Source organism: Porites lutea, chromosome 13 (genome assembly GCF_958299795.1).
Source record: "Porites lutea chromosome 13, jaPorLute2.1, whole genome shotgun sequence".
NCBI lineage: Eukaryota > Metazoa > Cnidaria > Anthozoa > Scleractinia > Poritidae > Porites > Porites lutea.
In genome coordinates this window covers 7110396-7130395 of record NC_133213.1, presented here as the reverse complement: position 1 = coordinate 7130395, position 20000 = coordinate 7110396, and the positions used below count along the sequence as shown (strand labels likewise).

The window sequence follows — 20000 nt, the reverse complement described above, 5'->3', positions numbered from 1 at the left end:
ACCAACATAAGAAACACTTAACAGGAATGAATAAAGCTGGTCAACTTCCGTTTATTTCATTGTTCAAAATCAAGAACTCCAGTTCATGATTTAGTGCACATAATTTGTCATGTGTTTGCTCAAAGTGGTCGTACTGAAATACAGTAAATCGTTTCCAGTCCATCTGTGAAGTATAGTGAAGTCGTGGTTTGTGTTTTACGAATGTCAGCTTCCGTATACTTCCTCCGGCTCTTAAGATAAAGACGGAGCTCCTAACAACATTTTCATGAAACATGCAGAACGTTTCAGTGTTTAAAATTTTAGAAAAGAACGCCCGCTTACTAAATTATAATATTATTTCTCGTTGGGTGAAAAAATGCAAATTCAATTCATCTTAAGGTAAAGGCTTCCGCGGTTACTTAAAAACACAAATTAAAACTTGTTGAGCTGAAACTTTAAAAAGATATGTTCATCAGGAAGTAAAAACATTGTCCGAAAAAATTCAAGTTTTCTCAACACAATGGCCAGGCTTGCATAAAAGAAGCTGCTTTGTTACCCAGCTGCATGATCATAGAAAGCGTCGACAGTTCATTATCACGATGGCTCGCTTGATTCTGTTACTTTTGCTGATGGCCCCATTAATTCTTACCTCTTACGCGGACAGTGGGCAAAAGGTAATGTACTTTAAAATACTGCGTTTTTATCAAGACACTTTAGAATGACCTTTTTTCGCAATTAAATGCTCTGGCGTTTTATATTGTTGCTGAATATTTTATCCTGAGGCCTGTTCGGGCAGCACTATCGTTGCTTAATGAAAGAGTTTGTAAGCCACGCGCACCTAAGTTAGCATTCTTAGGGTTATTGATTTATACGGCGAATAAAAGGTTAAGGATGTCATTTACAATTAAAGTCAAGTTTTGAGTGCCTCGAGTCTTGATTTAAAAATATATATATTTATATAATAATAATAGTGATAAAAATAATAAAAATAATAATAATAGTAATAATAATAACAAGGTATCCATTTACACTAATAGTGAAAGAAATAACTCTGAAGTATCGGTAGTGACACCTAAAGAAGAACTCATTTTAATCAATTCATTTTACATTAATAAGAAATGCGTACCATTTCTTATTCTCCATGTCTTTTTACAGGCCTATACATTCAAAGTATCCAAAGGTATGTACGAAAGGATCAAAGTTGATGCTAATAAGAAATCAGAGACTTTTTCTCTTAGTGTTGCTTCGTCGGGCAAGAAGGAAGGAGACTATGTCTACGACTTTAACAAGGTCAGCAACTAGCATAAATTTTCAAACCAGTCAAGATAACCTAAATCTGATCTTTTTTCCCTTTTTTTTCTAGTGACGTTAAGAAATTGACGTTTATCATTTTGAAACAAACCAACTAAACAAAAGCGACAGTCTAAGCTTCAAATTCTACTATCGTTGTTGAGCACGCTGGTCAATTGTATCTCTTCCTCTTTTATACAGGTTAATCAACGGGGACTCCTCCTTGCTTCTAAGCACTCCCCCATAGGTTTTCATTTTGGTGCAAAACTCGGAAAGAAACAAAACAATAGATGTTTTGTGGCCATTTTAGACGAGACGTTTTCGCAAAACTGCGCAGTGATAACTTCGGATTTTCAGCCTTTTATATTAAAGTTATAAAGACTAGAAGACAGTTGCATCTTTTAACTAATCGTCTCTGTCTATTGGCAATTACTTTGTATTTGCTTTACTTTACTGCAGAACTTGACAATGATTCGATTGCCAGAAGCAAACGCCTGCTTTTTAAGATACTCCATCGGAAACGTTCCTCGACGTACCGACTTGCTGAAACTACTTCAGTTGGTACGTATCTCATGATCTATAACAGGCTAATTAGCGTCAGGCTAACAATTATTCAATGTATAGGTTTTTAATTATATATTGGTAATATAAATTAATAATATATTTATTTATTTTATGTTATACCTGGAATTTTCCTTATCCGTGTAAGCTCTTGTTAATTCCACTCAAAATTATTTATTTTTCACGCTGGGTTTCATCACCTTTAGGTGCAGAAAAGTGCAGGTTCTAAAGTGACCATTACGTCTGAGGAAAGTTTCAAGATTGTTGGCAATTTGAGTGACCGCTTGGACCTGAGCGACGAGATGAAGGATCTATGTAAAAAGTTGCCAATTTACCGAATCCGGAAGTTGGAAAAGAAACAGAGTGACGCTGATGAAATGGAAGATTCCATAATAAGTGAAAAAGATCTAATAGATGCAGGAAAAAATTTTGCTAAAGGTAATAAAATGCATGATTCCATAGAAATCATGTTCTTTTTTAAAAAAAAAATGAACTAATCAACGGAAACTTAACGTTTGGATGACCTTGCAAAGGTAAGAACGAAGCAAAAGGCATCTTCTCTGTCGTTGAAGACCCCTTTACACACAAAAAAATTGTTTTATTTAAACTAGGTCTAACAAAATAAGAAAACTACGGAAATTTTTTCATAGTCTTAAGCTGTTTTGTGCTTTCAGTGTTAAAACATGGCCACGTCCTCACCAATCCGGGCAGGCGGAAAACGTTAACAAGAATACGCTACTGCGGTCAACATTTGCCAATGACCAGGTCTGCTTATATGTTTATAAATTCAAAGGCAAAGCCAAGGTCCTCACCAATCCGGGCAGTCAAATTCTGTGCTGACTTATTCCCTTCTCACAGATGTCCTTCCGCTATAAAGTTTAAAACAAGACTAGAATGCGCTAGTGTGAATTGATCAAACGTCCTTTTAATTTCTAAGGCTTCCTTTCCGGCAAATAAAATGAACTGAATGTAAAAAGTGAAAGAGAAGTAGCGAAAAATTCAACTTCTCATTAAATCTTTTCTTATGGTTTAGAATAAACTATTCTCGAAACTGAGAATGTTTTGATCAAAGCTGTGTAAATCGAGCTGAAACTGTGCGTGGAACCTTGCGTTTCCTGTATTTATCTCACCTATTGTATGGAATATGTGTGAAAATCTTCCTTATGAATCGGTATATTTCAAAGAGCTAAACAACGAGCAAGAATGCTATTGACCGACAATATACAGAGCGGGGGCAGCTGTAGTGTCAACTATTACTAGTTACATCTATAGCCCTTGAAAAAAGTAAAAAAAGAATGCGATATTGTTTAAATTATTCTGGTACGAGGTTTTTGTTTTGTCCACTGAAAATTAAAGTTCCTCAATTTCTTCATGGATTCCTTCTTAATCTCTGGATTAATGTGGACGATACCTGAAACAGCTTTTTTAAGTGTTAAAAGGTGTGAGGGATATAAGTCGCATCCACACAATGTACCAGGGTTTGATATAATTCAATAACGTTTGGTTCTCTTCTATCTATGAATTAACTTAGTAATTTAAGTTAAGATCTCAGTAGAGATGAAAAAAAAAACACGTCTTTCTAAAAATTAGTTCCCCACTTCAAAGCTGTTTGTCCGTTTCGCATTTAATTTAATAACCTAAAATAGTTTTAACTCTCCGGTCTTTTCTATTTATAGGTCTCGTAAAGAAATGGGTGTGCAAACAAGTTTGTAAACACGTACGCAAATGCATCAAAGTCCCGGTGAGCGTTAGATGCGGCTGGCGTGGCTGTAAAACTTCCTATCGCCGAAAATGCTACTTACAAAAGATACGGTTCAATTGTCCACTTACCTGCTATTGGGCTTGGACTGTAATTGCTAAATCAGGATAAAGCATGCTTTTACACATTCTTTCTCAATAAGTGGCCGCGTAGAGTGAAACGTAAATATGTAAAGATTTAGATAGATTCATACCCTGTAGACGGTTATTTGCATAAGTGAATTTCGAGAAGATCTTATGACGGTACTAATACACAAGCACAAGATTTTCAAGATGTCACAGAACGTGTAAGGGTTAAAAATAATAACAAGATAATTTAAGAGGAATTTCGAATGGAAATAAAGGTAAATGCCACTTCATGCATGCATAAAGGCCTCCGTGTGTTATTCATACGTGGTGGAGAGGGGTGTGTCAAGGAGTATCGCCCTGTGCTCATCTCATTGTTCAGATACTGGGAAATCTGTTTTATTTCAATCGCCTTTTTTAGGTTTTCACAGAAGAAAAAACATAATATAGCCACCTCATCAAGAAGCTTGGCAAGAGCCATTCAGCCCTTAACTTGGAGACTAAAAAGGAATGTCGACTTTCGTTCGCGCTTAAATGGAAAGCAAACTCTAGCCTAAATTCTTGCTAAGAAAAAAAAAACGGGTTTACTGAAATGGTTGTAACGACTTCATAAGGAAAGGATTCTTTATCACTGATTTAAGGAAAACTTAATTTTCGAACTTTGAGTTTAGTTTTTGCGTGGGATTTGGCGCCAAGACGAACACAGCACGTAAACAGAACGTAATTTCTACTGCTTGCATTTGGTACATTTCACCTTCTCATGATTGGTTGAGCCGCTTTGGGTTTTTATTAACCCATAGAACTTACCTTGGGAACTGTCAAAATCAATACAATAAAGAATGTACCAAGGCGCCTAAACATGAAATGAATTATGTGTCCACTGAAATAGACCTTGTAACGGTTTTGGAAGCCATCTTGACGAGCAGGCAACCGCGTGAGAAATTAGTATAGGTAATAGCATGATTTGTAGGATATTTGGCATAAATACCACGAGTGATATTTCAAAATTGTTATACGTGAAATGTCTCGAGTGGTATTTATGCCAAAAATCACGTGCAACTCATGCTATTATTTGTTTATACTATTACCCGCAAAAGGTATTCACATGTAGGTATATCAGATTAAGCTGAAATACCACTGCTCTAAGCCAATCAAATTGCAGAAATTTCTCATGTAGTAGTATAAACATATTGTAGTTGTATTTTGTAAGTAATGTTATTCTTATTTTTAATTTAGTTTTATTCATTTGTAATTATTTTAATTTTACACGACCACACAGGCTTTGAGCTTTAAACCACATCGTGTTTAAATAAAGGATATGAATGTACGTATAACATTATTTAGTCACTAAGTTTCCCAGTTATATGGGCGATATACAGTGGTGTCAAATGAGAATTTAGCTGACTTCTTTACAACGGGAATAAGTGCCGGCCCTTTTAACTCGAGACTGCCGCTTTTTAACTTCGCGATAACTTATGTTGATCATCTAAGATCATAAACCAATGTTTATCGTGAAATGGACTTCATTAACGCTAAGTTTCGTTCCTAAATGGTCACCAAAGGAACAAAAATGTCAGGTGATTTTCTTCGCTATTGCAATTTCAAACCACGAAAATTGCCTGTTTTTTTTTGTTTATACTAAACGATCATCGTCGAAACGTTGGACCTATTGGTTAAAAGTTTCTGCTGTCAAAGTATTCACTGAAACTTTAATTAAAGGGAATAGTTTCCACTGATTCAGTTCACAGCCTGTGTGTTTGATTTTCTTAGCACAATTTCCTTCAACGCAGCAGGAAACTGTTGAATTCGCACACAATATATAATTGGATTTAAAAGGGAATTGGAACACGCAGTAAAAACGCCTGTGAAAAAGGCGAAGTATGCGGAATTTACTGAAGTTATGACAAACGTTGATACAAGGAGTCGGAGGCTATTAAGGGTAAATAGCTAAGCATCAAGAAAAATAGTATAGTTGTGGTCAGTTTAAAAGCTTTCTTTTCCTTCATGAATTTCTCTCTGACTTCAATCGAAACTTGCTGAGAGGCAATCTCGTTTTCGTGGCGACGCGTTTCAAAGTAAAGCATCACTTGACAAAAGAAAATAGTGGCAATGCATAAAAACATTATACCAGTGTCAACTATAACATAATTATTGTCATCGTTGTCTATGCTATCTGCAGGCACGGTTAACTGTAAAAGAATTGTTATGATCCACAAGACAGCTGAAACACTAATCAAGCGAGTTTCAGTGACTAAGATTTCATATCTCAAAGAATGTTTGATGGCAATGTAGCGTTCTACGTTTACCATAGCCAGGTGAAACAGTGATGCCACACCTAACACTCTTAAGGCCATTCTCGCTAATTGTATTCGTGCACAGTACGCACCCAAGAAATGAAAAGTGGCTGACCTATCACTCCCATAACCGCATCAGCAGAAGACAAACAAGCCAGTGCAACGTTAGACTTGGTTTTCACTCGATGTTTAGTTTTTATAGCAATCATGATCAGTGTGTTCAAACCAGTTGTGATGGGACAGGTAATGATGGTTGTGACTGTAATGAAGACGAGCCAGCCGTACGCCTCTCGTGTTGTATGATCAAGAATTCCTAGCGGGATCACTTCACATCCTCGAACGGTCCTCGCGACCTGTGAGGTTGCATTTGAATTAATAACTTCGCTGAGTGTAAATAATAGTATTTCTCTATAACCGGATACGGGTGCACAGGGAGTAGTGAAATTAGTGCGATCTTGGCGGATTGAATGGTTTAGTTCGAATTGAAGACACACTTATTACTTTGGCACACAAAGAAAGTGTTTGTCATTAAAAAAAGCTTTAAAAGACGATTGGTATCACAATGGTTTAAAGGAAAAAGGAAATGAACAGATTAGCCAAAAGTTGCCAATCATATTGACAACTGAATTAAGGGAATTATTCACGATAAGCTCTTATTAACTTCAGTTATTTAACACCAACCCAGTAATAGTAGTAATAATCCTTTAATCACTGTCTCATTTTAATAACCATTATTTTGTTTTTGCTTAAATCATTGCTTATATCGAGAACACGAAGCGTTTATGCTTATATGAGTTCTCTTTAATTGAGAATTTGCTACAATCACGTTTTAGAGAATTATAAAAATGAAAGCAGGGGGAATTGTCCAGCATTAAGATTTCGATTTTTTTTCACCTCAAATGAATAAAACAAAAACCTTATTGTTTCTCGAGAACTCTTTAACTCTTTTAAACGTTTACGCATCAAGAGAAGAAAAAAATAAAAAAATTCAATTAACTATCAGCGCAAAGCCGTCTGTAATAATTGCGTTTTATATAAAAACACATCCACATTTAAGATCATAGATCATGTAACGTCCTGCACAGAAAAAAGTCCTGCAAAATCATTCAAAATTAAACGCTGTCATAAAGTTCTGAAAATTACTTTGAATGATGTATCCCTCAAGCCAAGTTCTACTTTAATTTTCTGAACCACAAGTACCAGTCAGAGTTGATGTAAATAATATATATTTATATTCATAAAAAAAAATGTATATATCTAAGAATAGATTATTAATATGCAACGTAAGCTAAGACAATGGAGACTCTAAGCGAAAAAAAGGTTCTCGCTTGACGAAAGTAAATAGATTAGGGCATCCAGTAAGAAAAATCGGGTTCGGCCGTTCTTAACAGACGTTCTCAGACGAATGTCTCAATAATATGGACATTTGATGGCGGTCTCGAAATTGAATATACCCATAAAAAATATTTTGCGAAATGAAAGGAAAACGATTTTACCATTTTAGTTTGCCTTTGTGGCCCCGTCTTTCGGATTACCTTCACTCTTCTATTTGAAGCATAGCCGTCAAAGCATACACAGATCTTAAAGGTATATTTTATAAACGAAAAAAGGATGAGCTCAAAATGCTAAAACGACCCCCTCATCTGTGGAACTGACTTCATTTACTGAGTCTTTATTACAGTATTTAAAAGATAATCGTCGAACTACAAAATTGGTTGTTCCAATAGACAGCAAATGACAGTCACCTTTTATGAGCCTCTGTGGTACCTGCGGACGTCGCCTTGGTCGAGCGTTTTCCATCTAATCGTCGGTTTTTTAACGACATCTTCGCTGCATATCAAGAATTGTTTAGTGGGAAAGCGCTCCTAACGAGGTTGATCAGCCACGACGGCAACGGAAACGAGAAAATCCAAAATAAAGCACAAGTTTAATGAGCAGAACAAAAACTCTGAACGCCCGTGCATCACACTTTTGTGGCGAATCCAGCCACCCCACCTCCACATTCCCCCCCCCCCCCCCTTTATCTGAACGTCTGGGATCTGCCACTGCACTTTTTGGTAAAATTCTTTGCTGTCAGAGGAAGTCGAACCAATGCCGGCAATCGTCGCTGTAGCCTCTAATTCAATCCAAATTTCCAGCCTGTTAATTGCCTTTCCCAAATACTAATAATTCCTTTAAGGCAAGTCTAAACTGCTTCATTCGAACGCAATGTATAAGCGGGTTAAGCAGAGAATTGGAAATTACGGCAAAGGCGCCTGAAAAATGAACAAAGTATACTGAATTTACTGAATTTATGGCGAAAGTTGATGTAAGACTCCGGGAAATTGTTATTGGCAAATAACAAATTATAACGCAAAAAATTACGGTTGTTGTTAGTTTCAAAGCTTTCTTTTCCTTTAAGAATTTCTCTCTGGCTTCCACCGAGACATGCTGACTTGCTATTTCTTTCTCGTGGCGACGTGTTTCGAAACAGAGCACAACTTGACAGACAAAGATAGTGGCAGTGCAAAGTGATGTTAGGCCAATGTCAAATTTAACGTAATTGCTGCTTGTGAAAAACTTTAAAAGCAGGGTTATTGTCCACAAGAGAGCAGAAACGCCAATCAAACGAGCTTCAGTGACTATGATTTCGTATCTCAGTGAATATTTGATGGCAATGTACCGCTCTACGTTCATCATAGCCAGGTGAAACAATGATGCGATGCCTAACACTCTCAAAACTGTTCTGGCAAAACCTATTAGCACGCAGTACGTACCGGACGTGTTTCCTTGCAGTTCTTCGATAAGCCAACCGATAAAAAGAGGTTGACCGATCACTCCCATAACCGCATCAGTAGAAGATAAACAAGCTAGTGCAATGTTGGACTTGGTTCTCACTTGGTTTTTAGTTTTCACAGCAATCATGATCAGTACATTCAAAACAGCTGTGATAGGACATGTGATGATGCTGATGACTGTGATGAAGACAAGCCAGCCGTAAACTTCCGAGGATGTATGATCAACACTTCCTTGCGAGGTCAGTCCACATCCATGAACTGCACTCTCCGTTTGTGAGGTTTCGCTAGAATTCATGTCTTCTTTTTGCTTTGATAAAGCTATCTTTTGCGGTTGCCTTGCACGAATATGCTCGGTTGATTATGTATTGCTCGCTTTTATTTCCTGTAATTAAAAATAGTTAATGCGTATGTTGATCCTTGTTAATAAATACGTCACAAATTTGGCGGAAAGTTGGTCTTAGTAAAGTGTTCTTCAATAAAAAAAAGGTATTAGTGAAAAATCTATTGTTGCATCTCAAGCTTAAAAGTGCGAAATCAGGTGGTCAAAGAACAAATGAGAAAGGTGTCGCTAATTCTGATAATAACGAAGCATTAGGGAAATAAAACTTGGTTGTCTTACGCCAATGGACCAATAATCTTACCATTACAAGTCCATTTTCTTTTCGATTAACCTTCGGTGTAAGTTTTCTTAGATAACTGTCTAAACTTTGTATTGTTAAAAAGAAACTTTTTCAATTGCGAATTTGCTGAAACTTTATCAAAATGTTTGAGCGAATCAGGTGAGCAAAAGGAAAACAACGGGAATTACAATTTGGCAATTGTGTTCCTGCGCCAAATAAGAGTAATAAATAACTTGCTTTCCTAATATCACGATTCTTTTATTTTGCAAGTCAAACGACTAAATAAAAGTGCGATGGTTATAAAAAAGGAAAATGATACCTTTTTCAAAAATAAATTTCTCCTTTCCTGCTGATTTCTGGTAAATGTTCAATCCCATGTCGAAGCGCAGCCAACTCGATAGACGAAAGTCAACAACAAAAAGGAGTTCAGCTGCTAGCAGGTTTTCTTTTAGTTAATTGTTTGTCATTTTGTGAAAAAAAAAAAAAAAAAACCGCAACTTCTTAGCATACTAAAAAAGCCCGTTTGAACCAAGCCTTACAGTGAGAGTGCATTGAGAACCGTAAAAATTCACTCGAGGTCAACGATAAAAGAAGATCGCCCGGGTCGACTTGCACTGCTCATATCCGTAAGGATGATGATTGAATCCAACCATCGCATTGTCATGATGGAGTGTGGTCTTCGAGGAAGACCGAGTGCATTTTTGCCTAGAAACTAGTATCTACCAGAGTCTACTAGCTGAGATGTTATTACTATACGCTGCACACGAGTTAACACCAGCTGTAGGCTGATTTATCATGCAGAATAAATAAAGCTATTATTATTATTATTATTATTATTATTATTATTATTATTATTATTATTATTCATGTTACTATATTGTATCTCGGAGAAGATGCGCCAACACGGATCATAATGCTATACTTGATTAGCTCATGGCACCTTAACCAAGCTCTCTTATAGTTAAGGATTTTGTCCCATTCAACAAGCGTCTAAGCAAGCAATTCCCTCCAGAAGAAAGACCAATGTCGACAAGGCCTGGGTCAAGCAAGAATATGAAGAACTTGCGGAGCTTTGCGAGAAGAAAGACTCTTGGGTCAGCATGTCAAAAAACTCAGTAATCATTTGCAGAACGCTTGTTATAAAATCAAGGCAGATCAATTAAATCTTGCAAGCAAGCAACGTAGTGATGCAAATAATAAGAATGATATAAAAAGATATATTTGCCAGAAATCACGTTGACAACTGAATTAAAGGGAATTATTTTGCACTTTGATTTTTCTAACGCCAATCCAGCTATAATCTGTAAATCACAAATTCTTTTTGATTAACCGTTGGTGGATTTTTGCTTAAGTCGTTCCTCGTGACATTAACACGAAACGATTTTCAGTCGAACATTTAAATAGATTTCCCTTTTTTTTCGTTTACTTGAGGATTAGCTAAAATTATATCTAAATGTTTTAGAGCGATCATCGTGAAAAGGAAAAACAGGGGGGATGACAATTAACATTGACGCATGATACTGATGCGCCTGAATAACAAAATTGATACTCTTTGCATCATAGCTTTCGGATCTAACCGCTTAGAGCAATTAAAAAAAACATGGGCCAAACTTCTTTAAAAATGTGAATGCTAGTGTAACTCCCATAATACATATTCCTTTAAGCTACACTGTACTGATCTGTACTGTTTCACTTATTAGATTAGCGTCTTTTTTTCTTTTAGTTTTTCGTCGTCTTTTTTTTAATTTTTTTTTCTTTTTAGTTTTCAGCCCGCTCTGAAAATAGAAAATAGTTCAATGGTTCACAGCACATGTTTATTTCAATGTATTTTGTTTTAAATAAACTATTTAAAAAGAGTAATAACTATAGAGTACTAAAGTGATGACGTCATAAAAATGAAATTTCTGAAATTATGGGATTTGTCAAGATATTCTGAAAGAACAACGTCCAAGAGGCCTACTTGCCAAAAATGAGCATTTCGGGGCAAATTGTCTCCGAGATCGTGGCTCAGTTATACTCAGAAATCTCCATACAAACCCTTCTAATTTTTTTTTGGGTCGACCCAAAAAAAATTTAGAAGGGTTTGTATGGAGTTTTGTAAGCATAACTGGGCTACGATCTCAGCAACAATTTGCCCCCAAATGCTCATTTTTGGCAAGTAGGCCTCTTGGACATTGTTCTTTCAGAATATCCTGACAAATCCCATAATTTCGGAAATTTCATTTTTATGACGTCACACTTTAGCACTCTATTAAAGCGAACTTTCGTTCCACATCATCTGGATGGCTATATTTTGCGGATGAATAGATAACTTAAATTGGAATCTTATCGTCATAATTTAGCAAAATGTTACCATTTTCTTCTCGCCCCATGGAAACCGGGAAATTTTGGCTTGTGGAATCTGGAATTCAGCTCAAGGAATTCTGAATGCAAAGAATTACTGTCAAAGAATTCGGAATCCAGTATGTGGAATCCAGAATCCACAGCGTAGAATCCAGAATCCTAGACTTTTTTCAGATTTACTTACTTAGGGCAATTCTTTATTTCTACTATCCTCCGAGAGCCAGCGGCAGGTATAGGGGGCGAGGGAAAGTCTAAACGGGCGGAAAAATATATATGGAACGAAGAAAAGTAAAGAACGGCGAGAAGAGCCCCTGGGGACAATGTCTTACCAGACAAGTCCCAAACGGTCGCCGCCGTTCTGTCTTGTGATTGGTGCCAGAAAACTTGTGTTTTTCTGACACCAGTCAGAGGGCAGAACTGCGGCGACCGTTTGGAACTGGGCTGGTAAGACATTGTCCCCAGGGGCTCTTCTCGCCGTTCTTTGCTTTTCTTCGCGCCACATTTTTCCGCCCGTTTAGACTTTCCCTCGTCCCCATTATCTGCCCCTGGGTCTCCGAGGATGGATTTCTACTTTCCTGGAGAACGGTAAATTTTCAATCAAGCGCTAAGCCAACTCGAGTGATAAAATAAGCAACGACATTAGTGCAAAATACAAAGTACATTGTGTAATTTTTTTTTTTGCGAATGCCAAGAAGAGAGAAACTCTATATTTCTCTAAAAAGAAATCTACAAAGGAAAGTGAAATAATCAAGGACTCAAGAAAATTCGTTTGACTCTGGCGAAATCGAGACCTTTGGACTGGATCGAGAGGCGCACCGATTGAGTTACGAGGCAAATCGGGATCAGCTAAGTTGTCAGATTTTGAATTTAGTTACAGCACGGTGGAACTTAACTTATTGACACTTAATTAAATCACACTCTTAATGCACCTGAAATTTGTTCATATATTTTCCGCATTAAAAAGAACTTTAACGTAAGAAAATAGGCTGGTATACTTAAAAAATGCCTTTTTAATGTGTCTCAGAAGATATAAGTAGTAAATGGAAATTATAGACCTAAAAATTGATTTCATTCTTGTTAAATAAAGGGGCCCTTTCAGGTTTCATCTACTGCATAAATAATAAGTCAGCTGCGTGCCTCGGATCGTACTGCATTTCTTCCGGTTATGGCATTCATATATGAAATAAATAAAATAGCTGGAATAAGATATGAAAAAAAGCAATTTATTTTGATATTCACGAAATGGACAAAATATATTGTTAAGGTTTACATGTCTGAAATGAAAGAGTGTAATTAACATAATTCAGAAAATAAAGCTTGTATAAATCTTGTGCGTGTTGTGGTTCAATTTTATCCTTGGTTTAAATTTTATTTCCCTTTGTTTTAAACTCATTATCATAGATCACCATACCCCAAAACAAAGAAAAATAAAATTTAAACCAAGAATAAAATTGAACCACAACATGTGTAACCCAAAATAACGAATTCAAATTATGGAATCACACCAGCAGCTGAATTGACCAAAATTTATTAACTTTTCGAAATTTTTCTCTTTTCTGATATATAGCTAAAATGGAAACCTTATTGTTACTTGAAAAGATTTTAATTTTAGCAAACGTCTTCGCGTCAAGAGAAGACAAGGATGTAAACTTTTAATATGCGAGCTAAGTGGGTCCTTTTCTTCAGTTTCTTAAACACAGGTATATCTTTTAAAGTGTTTATGACAGGCATGTTTAAAACACGTACCCGAAATTCAAACTCATCAAACTCTTTCAACGCCTATTTTTCTTCTCCAAAACACGCAAATTTCCCTTGAAAAAGGTCCGCCTTTTCGCGCGGCCAAATTGACAAGTATGATTTGCATTAACAAGATGGTCGCAAATACGTTGTCGATAACACCCAAATTATCTTAAGAATCTTAATAGGCTTCGCTGCACCTTTGTTACAGTCTAACAGATCGCTTTATTCAGCAAAACACAAAGCAATGACCAGAACCGGAAGCAAAGGCTGAGCAAATCAACTGACGTCACATGACGGTATCAGCTCTTTGATCCCTTGCTCGTTCATAGTCTCTGGGACATTTCAAGAAAATTCAAGAAATTTCTGGGAGATACATTTTTAAAGTTCAGAATTGTTGATTAAACTTACCTAAGGACCAAAATCAATGTCATGTCATATACACTTTTAGATGAAAGATAAGGGATATTAGACTGTTCACAGTCCTCTATTTTTCCGTAAGATCATCGAGATTGAGCGCTTTGTGTTACGGGCTGCCATCTTGCATGAGTTTCAAAACTACTGAGGGGGCGGGGGCTGTTTGGCAGAAGCGAGAAAAATAGAGGGACTGTAATAACATCACTGCAGCTCGCGTTCAGGAGGCGTGACAGGAATTGCACGCCTTTTACCATTCATTTAAGAAATTCCACTGGTGTTGAAAAACATGCCAGACACATTTAGCATCGATTACGCGTGTTTACAAATATCTCCTTGCGAAATAGTGATTTTATAATGTTTCTGGGCCATTCCTCGAAATAAAATCGGCAAACATGCACAAGAAAGCATTTTCCTAATCAAAATACCAAAAATCCGTCGTGTGTTTGCGCAAGATGTGCCTTATGGTATGAAAGCGTACGTTTTATGGAAACGTCGACTAGTCAACGACTTGTCAATGTCGGCAACTTAGATTAAACCCGTTGTCAACGCAAATTAACATCTGTTGTCTAATGACCAATCAAACGCCTGCGTTGCTGGTGCAACGCGCCCCGTGAACGCCAGCTGCAGTGATGTGATGCAGCTGCAGTGTTATCTATTTTCCTTTCAAAAAGGTCGAATTTTGGCAGCTACTCTTAAACGCTTTCATTCAGTTTGCTTCTCATCTTGCCAACGGGACGTGTGGGAATTCATGCTCTTCAGATTGTGTTTTTTTTTTGATGATGTTGGAATGCTCCGACTGGCTGCCATTATCAGCCTTTTACCAGTTGTCTCAACACCTTTCATGACCTCATTTATTACCAACCGCTGCCATATTTAGATAGAGAGCGCATTTTTGTGGGCGTCGACAAAACCCGGGAAAAGGAACATTCCGGAACATGCCGGAACATGCCGGAACAATCCGGAAAATCCCGGAAAATCCCGGAACATCCCGAAACATGAAAAAATAAAAATAATTTCCATGAAAAAAAATAAATAAATAAAAAATAATAATAAATGATTTTTGTAAAATTAATAATAACGTAACTACAAAAAAAATGCGAAAAATAAAGAAAAAGAAACTCGTATCATCTCAGAGTATGAGAAGACAATATTTTGTCGCAAATAATTTGTTGGGCGAGTGAATTTAGAATTCAGAAGCAAGCCTTCACTCATTACTGTCATTTGCATGGACCCTCACTCGCCCAACAAATAAATTGCGACAAAATTTTCGTTGTTTTGTTATTTTGTGTTATTTTGTTATTATTAATTTTTACAAAAATTATGTTGTTATTATTATTTTATTTTATTATTATTATTTTTTTCATAAAAGTTATTTTTATTTTTTCATGTTCCGGGATGTTCCGGCATGTTCGGGAACGTTCCGTATTCCGGGTTTTATCGACGCCCCATTTTTGTTTTAGTTTGCAACCCTGTTTAGATTGCAGCAACAGTGTTTTTTTCTTTTTCTTTTCTCTCCTTTCGTTTTTTAATAGTTCGTAAGGAAATCGCAACCTAAACGAAAACCTTTGTTTTAACATTAGCAGCATAGACAAATTCAACACCGGACCACGGTATCGCACAATTTCCTTGACATTACAAGAAACCGTAACGACGATCCATAACAAAAACAATTCATCAACGTGATGGAATTTGTGTTGTAAATTACAACAATATTCCTATTCGGGTTACTTTCACTTTATCTCAATGTATGTCCCTATATAGTGATATCATTCTAGACTTTACCAGGAGCACTAATAAAAGTCTATTAACCGCTGCTTGACTGTTAAAATATATTGCCCCTGGAATTATTCTTACCAATATTGATAAAGCTGTGAGAAAAAAAGCGTGCTTTAACTCCTACTCTATTGGAAATCAGTACTGAAAAGTTTGCCTGTCTGCATCTTTCGCGCTTTCGTTTAGCTTCTCATTCATGATTAAGACAACAAAAATGTTAGCTATCCTTATCATTTTTATATGAGGACGTCAGTTATTTCATTTCCCCCTTTAAAGCCATCTCCCCCCTTATGTCAATTTAGGATAAAGCATTTGTCTGCTTAATCTTTGAAAAAATTTAGACTCTGAGGGGACCTATATGTATGGTGAGTTAGATCTTTTATGGTCCAAACGCAATTAAAAATACTTGTCGTGATTCACATTTTCATTTTACATAGATTAGTAGAGCACTGTTAAACAAAAAACTACCAATTACTTCTAATCTCTCTTCAAATTCAAATGACTATATTTTTAGGGTTTTAATTTACAATTTGTCGTGTCATACCTCATTTGAAATAAAAGCTCTTACTAGATAACTGGTTGTGATAAAATGCACGTAAAATATGAAACAATATAATACTTTTGTTGTCTTTAAAAGGCCACTTTTATGTTGTCTTGCTACATTTTCTGATGGTACTTTACGTCGAGAGAGGAAAGTAACTTTAATGAAACACTCAGACATGAATGTTAAAAAAATGTTGTGCCTTAAATTTGCCAATATAAAGCATTGAGTGGAAATTCGTGTTCTGGAACATTAATAAAGTTTATTTTATTTTATTTTATGATACTACGTTTGTTATCGATAACATTATAACTTGCAATTACCAAAAAATAAATTACTAGATAAACTAATAAAACAACAGCAAAAGGCAAAAAATTGGGGACTTATTGTAAACCACTGGGTAAATATTGATGTTCGTTATTTGATATGTAAGATCATTATTTTTAGAAACCTTGAAACATTGATTTCTCACAAAAAAAGAAAGAAAGGAAATTTGCTTAAAATTTGTTTTACAAAGTGCATGGTAAGCGAAACGAATTAGATTTGTAAAAATATAACTTCGCCTGCTTATTAAACAAAAAATACACTCTGGCTCCAATATCTGCCCAGTTATCAGAGGCATCTACTTTTGATGTCATTTCAGTGGTTTTATGCCAGTTTCAGAGCTCACTATTCAACCAGTTTTCCAGCTCTCACGACTGTCATTTACTTACTCAGTCGAAATTCTTCAGAGCATAGATCGGCCTGAATGTGCGCCACAATCACGTACGTGTTAATGCTGAATATTTGAAGTGTTTTTTATATGTGTATCATTAATAACAAATAATTACAAGTAACGTAAGGTCTCTGAATTGCAGAGGTATCCAAAAGGAAGTAACTGTGAATGAGAGACGGGCTAACTTATTTTTAGCTGTGGGTATTTAGGATATACAGTATCGCTTTAAGTTCTACTTAATATTGAATAAATGTATGAATCCTCAAAGTGTAATCTGATCAACATTCTCGAACTTTGTTTTCCAGGATTTACGCAACCTTTTGGCACTCAGAATTATTAAGAACAATATTGATGTTATTGGAACAATTAAATGTGCAGCAACTGGTGCTCCAGACCTCTATAAAGCAGGTAGCTTTTCACTGAACTTGAGTCACTTCCCTTCCAGAGCGGTGAGGTGAAGACTAAGACAGCAAGAAACTACTCTAACACAATGGCTCGTCTTTTGCTACTTTTTATTGCTGCGATGATTTTGGCAGCCCATGCATCCCTTATCCCAGGGGTAAGTCAGTTTTTAAAACTCGACTATCTCACGAAACTTGTAAAACTGTACGCATGCTTCCACGAGTTAAATTTGCTTTCTGATTTCCCTTTGTTAGCCTCTAATGTACTACCAGCAAAAACAAAAACTGAATAGTATTTTTTACTAAAATTTTTTGTCTTAAATGTTTCATTTCTGGAGCCAATTTGCATGGCATCTTCCCTATAGGGCCCTATTTAAAACTAAGAACTGTGATCATGTTCAGCCACATCCTTGTACTTATTTAAAAACTTTGCTTAACTCAAAAGTGACGCAGCACCTTAAGTACAGTAAGAGCATTCAAAGCAACAGTAAAACACATATCAGTGCTTAGCAAAGGTACCTATGGATTAATTTTTCGAATGTCTGCACTCTACAGGATTCGTTGTCGGAACTTGAGGAAATAGATGGTGAGGAAACAGCCGATGTGCCGGAGAATGAAATGCCTGAAGAAGGTTAGTAAATTTTAAGAATGTTGAAACAAAATAAACTCATTTTTTTGCAGACTATGCAATATAGTGGTGATTAATTTTTCTGTTTTTGTTCATTGTTATTTTAATGACGAAATGGACGAACTTGAATGAAACAGAATTGGGCGAAGAAGACTTTGACGACGGGGAAGACTTAGATGAGATGCCAGAGGAAGGTACCATGCAAGTATTTGTATAGCAACAAAAACCTTTAGATTACGAAAGCAAGACTTTCACTACACTAAGTAGTGTGCGCGTGAGCTGGCGTCATTTTGGCGGGAAAACGCGATAGCTGGCGTCATTCTACTACGATTTTTAGCATTAATGTCGTAGTGATGAAAACAAGTCATCAAATTTTACAAGTTTTATCATTTTGCGATCAGAAGAGGGCTTAACCTCCTTTAATAAAGAAAAAAGCGCTAGCTTTTCTGGTGAAAAAAGTGCAATGAAGCTTCCTGGGCTGTTTATTTTTGGAAAATAAGCAAAAAAGCTTTAAGTGATATCTTGTCCTGGTAGTTGTCCTAGTCCTCGAACCGAAAGTTCTCTATTGATGTTTTTTGACACAATGAATAAAGAAGAGTCTTGAAAAAGCTATTGTTGTTTCTTAATATTTCATTTTTCAAAATAGTCGGGGAGGTACATGAAGGCCAGCTACAAGAAGACACCTCTGATACAGCCATCACTCCTGGTGAAGGTGAGAGCTACACTAAATTAAAAAAATAAATTAACCCTCGAAAGTACACACAAAGTCATACCCTCACCGTGGTACAAGGGAGAGTTTGATAGAACCCCTCCCTTGAGTTTTGATATGTTGTAGTATTTCGAAAAGATTTTTCCTTCAGTAAGAAGCCGTTCATCTTCTCGACAAGATGAAGTATACTTTATGAGTGGTAGCGCTGCTGGAGGCCCCAAACACAGTCGCCAACTTAGATTTTACCCGCAATTAGAAATCTCCTAAATTAAAACAGAGAGAATAGGTAATGTTTTTTGTTTGACTTGTAAAATAACACATAAATAAGCACTTTGCTTCATTTTATCCACAGGTTTTGCTTTTTTCGTTGAAACACGTTGAAAAACATGCATTTTCACTAAAAAAACATGGCTAGGTATCTCGTAACCGTTCAGAGGAGCATTACCACAACAATTGCACGCGCACGTTTGAAAGCATAATGAGCGACCTGAACCACAAGTTAAGGTGATTCCCTAATAAAAGAACCTAACATAGATTGTATATGAAACTTGGTATACTGATGTAACCAGTCAAGAAGATGATAAAAAACTAATAAAAAGTGGGCGTCACCGTACTCGTTTTGACGTCACAATGCTGGCAAATACGGCTATTTTGGACCTTTGGACAAAAAACCGCGCGCAGCCCAAAACTAGGCAAAAAGGAGAGATTTTTTCAATGATGCATGTGGTATCGCACAGAATTTGACTTTAATGTATTGTTTATCCACTTACGTACCATAAAAATGCCTTTTAATGCCCTCGTGTTTACTTTACGCTCCAAAGTAGAATTAAATTGGACACGCGCTATTGGACACGTGATAGCTCAATCTGTACAATTTAGTAAAACTGCCAAAAAACTGAACATAGATTTGTGCCAATTTTTTCTCACCGAAAGGAAGCACTGTCCTTACTAAAATCATGAAATAAAAAATGGGGGTCACCGAACTCGTTTTTGCGGTAGAGCTGCAGAAAGTGCGCACCAAATGCATTTTGGTTGATTTTGAGAGAGAACTGGGGCGAGTTTTAAAATAGAATGTACGTGAAAGGGGCAAGAAAGTATTAAAAAATCCGTTTTTACAGAATTTACATCTAGATATCACATTAAGGATAAAATGTAATAAAGAAAGCGTTTAAATCAAAATCAAAGTGAATAAGCACAAATTAAACATCCACTATCGAGGTTCTCCGTGAGGAAGTCGAACTCAGCAACACGCGTACTGCTTACGTTATGCACATTCCTACCACACTGAGTCTCCCCTCGGCAAGAAACAACCGCAAGCAAAAATTGCAATAGCGTTTCTCTTCGGTCAACTTCATTTTAATAATTTTACTTCACATGCTCTTTTTTACGGA

At 36.4% G+C, this 20000-nt stretch overlaps 2 protein-coding genes across 3 annotated transcripts in view; both read left to right on the top strand.

Moving 5' to 3' along the window:
• Positions 1-431: 431 nt before the first annotated feature.
• On the top strand, positions 432-3972 carry LOC140923429 (uncharacterized). Its single transcript, XM_073373526.1, has 5 exons — positions 432-653; positions 1135-1269; positions 1729-1830; positions 2037-2268; positions 3507-3972. The coding sequence occupies exons 1-5, from the start codon at positions 579-581 to the stop codon at positions 3698-3700; spliced, it is 738 nt and encodes a 245-aa protein (XP_073229627.1). The 5' UTR covers positions 432-578; the 3' UTR covers positions 3701-3972.
• A 13298-nt stretch (positions 3973-17270) lies between these two features.
• The window catches only part of LOC140922820 (uncharacterized), an 18948-nt gene continuing 16218 nt past the window's right edge, over positions 17271-20000 (top strand). Inside the window, exons 1-4 of one of the 2 annotated variants that reach the window (XM_073372849.1) lie at positions 17271-17430; positions 17828-17903; positions 18038-18094; positions 18547-18612. In XM_073372849.1, coding sequence (XP_073228950.1) covers positions 17362-17430; positions 17828-17903; positions 18038-18094; positions 18547-18612 — 268 coding nt within the window. In that variant the 5' untranslated portion in view covers positions 17271-17361. The remainder of the gene's footprint in view (positions 17431-17827; positions 17904-18037; positions 18095-18546; positions 18613-20000) is intronic. The other variant, XM_073372850.1, reaches the window with a different exon arrangement.